The sequence below is a fragment of the Epinephelus fuscoguttatus genome, linkage group LG3 (assembly GCF_011397635.1).
Source record: "Epinephelus fuscoguttatus linkage group LG3, E.fuscoguttatus.final_Chr_v1".
Lineage (NCBI taxonomy): Eukaryota > Metazoa > Chordata > Actinopteri > Perciformes > Serranidae > Epinephelus > Epinephelus fuscoguttatus.
In genome coordinates, this window is record NC_064754.1 from 11,462,802 (window position 1) to 11,472,339 (window position 9,538).

The 9,538-nt window shown below is 41.2% G+C and overlaps 1 protein-coding gene across 1 annotated transcript; it reads right to left on the reverse strand.

Annotated features, from left to right (window-relative positions):
* Positions 1-2,375: 2,375 nt before the first annotated feature.
* Positions 2,376-5,794, reverse strand: zgc:195282 (uncharacterized protein LOC100192223 homolog). Its single transcript, XM_049571449.1, has 4 exons — positions 5,604-5,794; positions 3,001-3,095; positions 2,839-2,893; positions 2,376-2,700 (listed from the first exon to the last, which is right to left on the reverse strand). Exons 1-4 carry the CDS (start codon positions 5,644-5,646, stop codon positions 2,690-2,692), a joined length of 204 nt encoding a protein of 67 aa, XP_049427406.1. The 5' UTR covers positions 5,647-5,794; the 3' UTR covers positions 2,376-2,689.
* Positions 5,795-9,538: the final 3,744 nt, after the last annotated feature.

Here is a 9,538-nt window from a genome sequence, read left to right on the forward strand (position 1 = left end):
GGGAACGTTACACTGTACACAATGAGCAAGACCCAAATAAAGCTTCATTTATAAAGCTACAGTAATGTCATCTAATTAGACTCAATCAACCTGTTAGTCTACAATTAAGCAGCTCAGAGGCTCCAATTAAACTTTTCATGTTTCATTCATTTCACAAATCTTAACATAGATAGAAATTATTTAGAATAGTGGGCAGGCTTTTTATTTTTTAACTTGGTGTGGATTAATTTGAAAGGGAATACCACAAAAATTACAATTTCCAATGGTATTCCTATGGCCTAGGAAAATTAAATCAATATTTGTTAACACTGACTGTCTCTCAAAGCCAGAAACCAGAGAGGTAAATCTCAGAAGTCTAAGTCTCAAGCTTGTGATATCACCAAGTATAAAGTTTGGAGCTGTTCCATAACCAATGACGCTAGGTTTTGTTTCAAAATTGGGGAGGACAGGGGGACAGGAAATTTTGAGCATTTAACATTCAACTTCCTGCATCTGCATTCTATTAAACTTTTATGCATCAATTTGTGGTGGAAATTTCATCAAAATAAAAGCCCTTTGCTACTTAAGAATGCAGGAAATTTAGGGTTTTTTATTGGGGGGGGTCTGAGTTTTAGCCGTCTAGTTTGGGGATTTGGAAGAGAGCTGTTTATTATTAATATTTTAGGACTTTTTTAATAATATTTAAGGACTGTCTTACACTATAGAAATAACATGTATGAATTTTGAAAGTGTGTGTAATTCCCCCTTAGAGTAGTGAGCAGATTTTTTTTCACTTGATGTGGGTTAAACTTTAATATCACACAAACAACACTGGTATTTTGAAATTTAAATCATCGTCACGCTTCAAAATGTTCAAGACACTCTGTAAAATGCAAGTAGGCCCATAGTGATGCCCTCGCTGTCTTTTCATTCAAGTCATTGCTTTCCTTCTTTTGAGAAGTAGCACTAACTTTTACGGCCACTAGATGTCGACAGCGACACAGAAATGGAGGTTATGGCAACGTGTTGAGTCCACATGCAAGAAAACTCTCAATAGAAACAAACTTCATTCATTCTTTTTTTTTGTCTTTGATGTAAAATGATTCTCCTTAATTTATCTGTTCCTCATTAAGTGTCACCAGAGGCCTGATTCTGAGGCTGCCTACAGAATCTCTCTGATTGTAACCATAAATAGGCCTAGTGCAGCCACCACATGGAAAGACAAATTCTTTCAAGCTCCTCTCTTCAGTTTGGACCCCGTGCAGGTTGGAGAGCCCTGCTTTAACTTTGCCAGGCTTAATGCAGTGATTTTTTTTCCTCTACTTTCCCCTCTCCCTTCCTGTCTCCCCAATAAATTCATGGTCTCTCCCTCTTTTCTTTCAATTCTCACAGTGCCCCTCAATCACCCAGCGCTCCCCACAACACTCTACTCTCCCTTAACCCTCAGCCCCTCTCCACCTATAACTCGGCCCCTCCGTCACCACCCCTCTCCCTAATAAGAGAATGTAGCTGAAACACATGCAAATGAGCAGTCAGCCAGCTGGTATCACAGCAGTCATGTGATCTATCAAGGTAGGGGGTTAGGGGGTGAAGGAGACATGGAGGGAGGAGGGAGGGAGGAGAGTGCAGGGATAGAAGAGGAGGGAGGATGAAGGAGGGATCTGGGCGGATGAGAGGGAGACGGACAGGTTCAAAGACACGCTGGTGAGACACACGGGCTTCCCTCTGCTAGCTCTTTGCTACATGTTAAAATAATTCCATCAGCCCTCTCTCTCTCTTTGTCCATTAGCTTTCTCCATGCTGCCTCTGTCTCCTTTATCATTTATACCCTTTACTTCTGTATCCCTCCATCATCCAAGGACAAATACCTGAAATGTCACTCGTGTGACACATGACACTTTACAGAGAAGCACATCAGCACACCTCTTTCTCTATGTGTGTGTGTGTATATGTGTGTGTGTCAGTGTACTTCACCCACCACTGGGTGACAAGCCCCTGCAGCAGTCAAGGCACACTGCTTCAGGGGCAGCAGTGTACATGAACATGTGTGTGTGTGTGTGTGTGCGTGTGTGAGTGCTTGAGATCCGCCTCACTGTAGCACCCATTCCAGCAGATTCTGCTGGCATAAGATCTGGTTTACCCTGCCAACAGCAACCACCCTCATCCATTCCTCCTTCCTTCCTTCTCCTTTCCCCTGGCTGCTCGATGAGGGAGAGAGGGAGAACCCTCTAGCTCAACTAATTTTTTTTACGTGCATGTGTGTTGTCAGTGATTAGAGCATTTGTTAGTTTGCGTGCAAATACATCCACCCTGCGTGCCCAGATATGAGCATGTGGGCTCCTGATTACACCGTCCACCACAGAGACAGAGACATCCACCAGGGTTTGACATTGGAATGTTTAAAAAAATGCATTTATTAATACTGACTTACAATATACAAAATTCAATTACATTATAAAAGTGAACAATCACACACACGTGGCATCAAGTGGTCATCACACATTTACAAATAATTCATTTTGTGGAAGTGTAAATGACTAAAGTGGATGGACTGTTAAATATCTCTGTATCATCCATATTTATTTATAAATTTACTAATTTTTCGGCCAATAAACAGGCCCTGTGTGTCTTTTGTATGTCAGTGCTGGTCCATGTTGGCTCAGTCTGGTGTCTTCTGTGAAGGAGCTGCACTGTGCCATGGTGACACCAGTCACCTGTTACCTGTCAAGAAAGATTCACACAGGGAAAAGACATTCAGAGATTGCATGTGGGTGCCAGTGTGTGTTTATGTGTGTGTGTGTGTGTGTGTGTGTGTGTGTGTGTTCGTGTATGTATGATTTCACAGTGGGAAGGCAGTACCTCTTGGCCCAAACATCTTCAGGTAGCAGTGTGAGCAGTATGGCTTCTCATCATACTGAAACACAGTAAGCAGGACATGTTTATTGCATCTTCCGACACATTCATTCAATCATTCTTATGCTATTTTCCTTATATTTTTCCTCAGTCATTGTCCTCATATACCTCAGCATGTTGTCCAGCTGTGAGTTGTCTGTTGCACTTTTGGCACTTGAGACAAAGAGGGTGGTAGTCCCTCCCTAAGGACCTCTTCTTCTCACCTGCAGCAAAGAAAATGAGGACATATGTGGGATGGTGTTTTTTAGCTGCCACCAGCAGCTCTGTAGCGCACTCCGTTGTGGTATGGTCAGCCTACAAAAATCTCCCCACCCTTGGCGGCCACAGTTTTTCCCCCAGGAGGTTGATATTTAGCATGGAGGTCAAGTGTGTGTGGGTGTGTGTGAAGGTGTATATTTGTGTTCATGCCAATTGGCTAAACAGGATGGAGGCAATGGGAGTGGCCTACGTCATAAAGGCCCAGAACTTCCATATGGAACCACAGACATGTCCAAGATTTTGTGGAAAGATTGGTCACGAGCCAAAGAACAGCTGATTAACTGTTCGTGCCAACTGGCAAAGAAGGGCAATGCATGGATGCATGTGGCATATGTGGTCGCAGCTATTGTGAACTTGTACTTGTTTATGGATATTTCACAAGCTGCAACCCCCAGCCCTGGAAAATGAAGCCAACAGGTCACCCACTAGCTCACCTGGTAGAGCAGGTGCTCCATGTACAAAGGCCGTGTCCTTGCCACAGCAGCCGCAGGCTTGATTCCAATCCATGGCCCTTTGCTTCATGTCATCCCCCCTTATGTCTCCCCCTTTCATACTATATCTGTCCTATCAAATGAAGGCAAATAGCCTAAAAAATCTATATCTTAAAAAAATGAAGCCAGTGCTGAATTGCCACAAACTGCAATTCCTTGAGTGGCCACTTGAGGCAGGCTCTCGAAATGCATCAATCCCCATAGACCCCCATGTTAAAATGCCCAGCTTTACAGCAAATAAAAACATGTTAAAAAACGGGTTTGGGGTTTTCATGGCTGATTTCAGCGTTCTGGACAACTGTACGGTAGGTAAATATTTATATAACTCACTTGTTTACATTTCATAAAGGCTTAAAATTATGTAAATTTAAGAGCTTGAGAGGGCGGCACGGTGGTGTGGTGGTTAGCACTCTCGCCTCACAGCAAGAGGGTTGCTGGTTCGATCCCGGGCGTGGGAGCCCTTCTGTGCGGAGTTTGCATGTTCTCCCCGTGTCAGCGTGGGTTCTCTCCGGGCACTCCGGCTTCCTCCCACAGTCCAAAGACATGCAGATTGGGGACTAGATTAATTGGTGACTCTAAATTGTCCGTAGGTGTGAATGTGAGCGTGAATGGTTGTTTGTCTCTATGTGTCAGCCCTGTGATAGTCTGGTGACCTGTCCAGGGTGTACCCTGCCTCTCGCCCGATGTCAGCTGGGATAGGCTCCAGCCCCCCCGCGACCCTCAAGAGGATGAAGCGGTTAGAAGAGCTTGAGCGACAAGCTAATTGCGAGGTGTCACTTCTGGCTCCAAAACACCAAGATGGCAACTGCTGAAACGCAGAACCCGAGGCTTCAAAATGGTAGTCCACAAATCAATGGCTGGCGTCACGGTAGCTATGTCCATAATTTTATACAGTCTATTATAGCCTATTTCACAATAAGTCAGAGGAATTTTGCCTTGGCACACATAAATTCACAAGGAGTGAGATTCAAGTGTCTGGTTCAGAATACAGACTGCTACTCTCATCAGTTCGCTGAACCAGGGGGTGTAGTGGTGGAGGAAATGAGCTAAGTAGGCCAGGTCACATCAGAGAATTTGAACTTAGCTGGCACGCGAATAAAAAAATAAAAAAGTAAAAAAAATAACTAGCTATAAAACAAGAGCAACCAGAACAACAACAACAATAGACTAGAAACAGTTGCTTTAGGAGCTGTGCTTTTAATAGTGAGATCTGAGTGTGAGAGGGGACTCAACTAAAAGAGACAGAAGGTGAGGAGGAAACCCAGAGAGCAGCGCGCAAGCTCGTTTGGCTAGACCCACATCCTGTTGTTATCATGGATACACGTGCGTACATTTGTGTGTGTGTGCGTGTATATGTAGTGCGTGTGCGTGTGCTTGAAAAGAGAATGAGAAAGCCAGACAGAAAGGCCTTCTTTTTGTCCTCTGGACAGAGAATAGAGCCAGACATATCAGCAAATAGACCTCCAAAACCTGCGTAGCACATATCTGAATAAATATCAAAGCCCCTTTTTGAAAGCAGATAGGCCCATATTAACTTGTCATAGAGGGAAAAGCACAGGTGTAACAAATAATGTTAACGATGTCTCTGTTCCAGTCAGCATAATAACAGGGTCCTAATATTGATACATCTAAATGGAATGCAGCTATCGTTAACATTATTAGCTGCACCTGTGTTTGGCAGGTTAAAAGGTTTATCATTAATATTATGAGGACATTTTCACGTTTATTACTTTTTTTTTTTATCCCATTTACCTTGTTACTTTTGTGATCTTTAAAATATATGTATTATCATTACAACCAGAACATTCTCATTAACACTTTTTCCTGTTCAAATGAAACAAGTAAATGTAAGACACTGAGAGACAGACAGAGAAATCAGGGTAACAAGGCCAGAGAAAAAAATGCCAGACAGACAGAGGAAGACAGACATATTGAGTAAAAAATTAAAGAGGTCACACTCACCAAAGTAGACGGGCTTCCCACAGATTGGACAGTAGCCTACCATGATGGTATATAATTATTTAACGTACAGTGTGGTTGCACTTTGAGCTGGCGTTGTGAGAAAATATATGCCGCGAGAGCATATGTGAGCATATGTGTGTGAACTGAAATTTGACAGGAAAACCGTTAAACTGCAGCTATGTCGGCGTCTTGTGAAGTCAAAACCAGGATGTGGTGAGTGAGACGTCACAGGAAGAGAAAGATGTGATTTGAAAAGCCATATATTATCGGAGGAGAAAAAAAAGGGGACAGGCAGCATCTCTAATCACATCTTTTCATTATGATAACAGATTTAAGGCCACGTAAATAGGCATCATTTTGTGGACAGTTGTATATATGTTTATACAAACGCTTTGGGTACACAGCCATGACTCTGTAGAAAGAGACAGAAATAGGGAGAGAGAATGAAAGAGGGGTGAGGAGAGAAGGGACAAAACAGCTGTCACCAGCTCAAGTTCCCAGCTATCTTCTCTCCTTTCCTGCTGTTTTCACCCTCTTTTCTAGATTAAAAACAAGTTGAGCCTCTGAATTGAGAAGAGAAACCTGACACTTGTGCCTTTCTTTCCTTCTTTCTGTCGATCCTCTTTCTCTCTCTCTCTTTCCCTGTCACATACACATGCACGCCCCCGCTCACTGACTCACACAGACACACACCATACACCCCTTTATACTCCCCCATACACACACACACCAAAAGGCTGTACTTCTCCTCAATGACATCACATAAAGAGGCTTCAGCCAAAGAGCAGAGGGAGAGGCAGGGTGAGGTCGGGTTGGTTTGAGGGAGAGAGGGGGAGGTGTGTGTGTGTATCCGTGTATGTGTGTGTGTGTAGGCAGTTATCCCCTCGGGATAGGTGATGGAAGTAGACCTGGGAAGGGACAGGGGTGAGGAGAGATGAGCGAGACAAGGATGGAGACAGTAGCCGGCCTCAGCTCAGCAGGGACAAAGAAGATGAACTCTGATGAACTTCGCAGAGCAGAACGGGGTCGCTGGAGTCACTGTGGAGGACAGGCAAACGTCTGTGTGGTTCGATCCCTATCACTGTCAATGGGACTTGTTTCTTGCTTATGAATTACCCAAAGAGACGTAGGCTACAACTGCATGATAGCAGGCAGGAAAATACAGTGGTGGAAGAAGTATTCAGATCTTTTACTTGAGTAAAAGTATCAATACTTCAAGGTAGAATGACTCCATTACAAATAAAACTCTGGTATAGCAAATTTTAGTAAAACTTTGTAAGTATCAGCAGAAAAATGCCCTCAAAGAACACGAGTCCTATGCTCAGTACTTTCCAAACATATGCACTTTATGATTTAAAACACTTCAGTACAAACAGCCTCTGCACTGACCAGTAGCATGTCTGGGCACAAGTGTGCATTTGAACTCTGCTTGAGTGAAGCTCATGCACGTGCATGCTCAGGCACGCCCAGGGTGCCTTACTTATGGACAGAAATGTTTAATATCATAATATTTCAGTGTAAATATATGTGTTTGGGAAATACAGAGCATACGACTGGATAAATGAGACTTATACTTCCAGAACAGATGATCGATATAGGTTTGCTGTCATTAAATGTGGTCCCTGATAACTTCCATTCATAAGAGAATGTGTGCTTTTTTGGATTCTTCGTCTATCGTTGAGGCATGCCAGAAAAGCAATGTTTTCTTCAAGAATTCAAGGTAACATGTGGTGAGTAATTATTATATATAAATGGTCATTTTTGTGGGTGAAATAGTCTTTTAACACACCTGAATCTTTGACTGAACTGTTGGCTGTCGAGTTTTATTGTTAGTGTAGGCTTCATTTTTTGACACATAAGAAGAATGCGTACAATTTAAAAAAAAGATATCTCTGGTTTTGCTGCATCAGTTTTAGTCTTTCCTTTTAACTGCCTATTGTTAGTCTGACAGTGTAACAAGACTGCAGTGCTAAATCGCTGGAGTACTCTCTTCAACTCTATTTTATTTGCAGAATAAAACATTTTACAATGTAATGGTAAGAATCTGAAATTGGTTTATTTAAAAAAAAAATCACTAACTTTATGAAAGACCAAATTCATTATCTTTGGTTGTAACAAATACAAAAAGCAAACTTATGGTAAGTGATATTGAAACTAAAAGAATATTTTTGGTGGTGATCATAGATAATGAATAATGCCAAAAAGTAGATGCAAATTGTGCCAAAGCAAAGATGTCAGAGTCTGCATGTATTGCAGAAAATGAAGTACTTAAATCAAGCTTCTTGTTTACCTTTTTTTCCATACATATTTACAGTGTTAGAGAATGGGTAAACATATAAAGCAAATACAAATACAATGTACACATTAGGGAAAAAACTAATTGCTAGCTGAAAGTATCCAAAAGTTAAATGCAATTTGACTGCAATAGTCATGTTTAAAATACAAATGGTCAGGACTAATGTTAAAACAATAAATAAATAAGAAATAAAATTAAATACAAATAAATAAATCATTGTATTCCTGTAAAAAGCGTGAATTTCTGGAGAAGTGTGAGGAACTTGAAATTCAATACTAACACTTAAATTGAATGTACAAATATGAAATGATCAGAATGGGATGTTGGCGTTAGTAATGTAGGAATCAAAATCAAATGCTTCCCTTCCATTGACACTTTTAAGACAAATCTTAAAACATACATGTGTACATGCATGCACTTGTTCTTTCCAGTTTTCTTCTATTTTACATTTGTGTGCATTTTATATTGCTACATATTTGTGTGTCATTATTTTATTTTGATTTGATTTGATTTAAAAGTTTGATGTTAATTTTTACATCAAACAAGTAGCATTTGTCAGTTTTTTATAACTTATTTTAATGACTTCATACACTGCTGGGTACTGTAATCAATAACAATAAACATTCATATTTGTAAAACTTTTCACCCTCAAATCGTAGCAGCTGCCAGATGAATATAGTGGAGTAAAAAAGTACAATATTTCCCTCTGAGATGAGGTGGAGTAGAAGTATAAAGTGGCCTTAAATGGGAGTAATCAAATAAAATACAAGTACTCAAGTACGGTACTCGAGTAAAAGTACTAAGTTACTTTTCAAATACACGCATGGTCGACAACCATGTAAATTACAACACTTGTGATGTTTTATTTTCCCAGCCCTCACGCATCACAAAAACCTCATTTCTGTTCTTGATGAACTTCAGAAGGCCATGAAATATATGAAGTATTTCATCATTTGCATATTTGCCAGCCTCCTGTGTGTCATGCTTTGCAGAGGGATGGAATACCAAGTAGCTGTTTTCATCTGACCAGCCTTCCCTACAGGATAACCTATCATGTCTCTCCATCAGCATTCATTGTGTGTGGACAGCGCTAGGAGAGTTACATCCTGAATCGCAGGCCTCTATGCATGCACAGCTTACAATGTTTTTTATGCAAATGATGATGTCATTATTTTAATAGAGAACAGATAGTGAATATGCAAGAGAGGAGGAAAAAAAGCAGAGATTGGAGTCATTAGAGTGAAAGGGAATGGCTAGAAGGAGAAGCAGAGAGGATTTCCACAGGTTGAATTAGAGGACAATGTAAAGGAACTGAGAGAGAAAGGAGAAATTAAAGAGAAAGAGGGAGCAGAGCATGGAGACACAGAGGCAATGTAATTGTGAAATGGAGAGAGAAAGGAAACAAGAGGAGAGAAGAAGAGGGGGCGTTAAAACCACATTTCCCAGTGGATCTTTTGGTAAGGCTACGTTAAGAAAACTGCCAAAACTCTTAACACACACATTCCCGCACTGGCACGCACATATGCATGGTTCACTTCTGCCAAGTCATATGAGATACACCAACACACACTGGATGGAGGGATGTGGGAATGTTTGTGTGAGTGTGTGTGAACAGGATTTATAGTAACATTCAGTGAGT

Excerpts from the sequence above, each read along its gene's own strand:
- zgc:195282 (XM_049571449.1), bottom strand. The coding sequence starts at position 5,646 with ATGGTAGGCTACTGTCCAATCTGTGGGAAGCCCGTCTACTTTG. Across the intron at positions 3,096-5,603 it reads TGGGAAGCCCGTCTACTTTG|GTGAGAAGAAGAGGTCCTTA; the intron begins GTGAGTGTGACC and ends TCTTTGCTGCAG. Across the intron at positions 2,894-3,000 it reads CAGCTGGACAACATGCTGAG|TATGATGAGAAGCCATACTG; the intron begins GTATATGAGGAC and ends ACTGTGTTTCAG.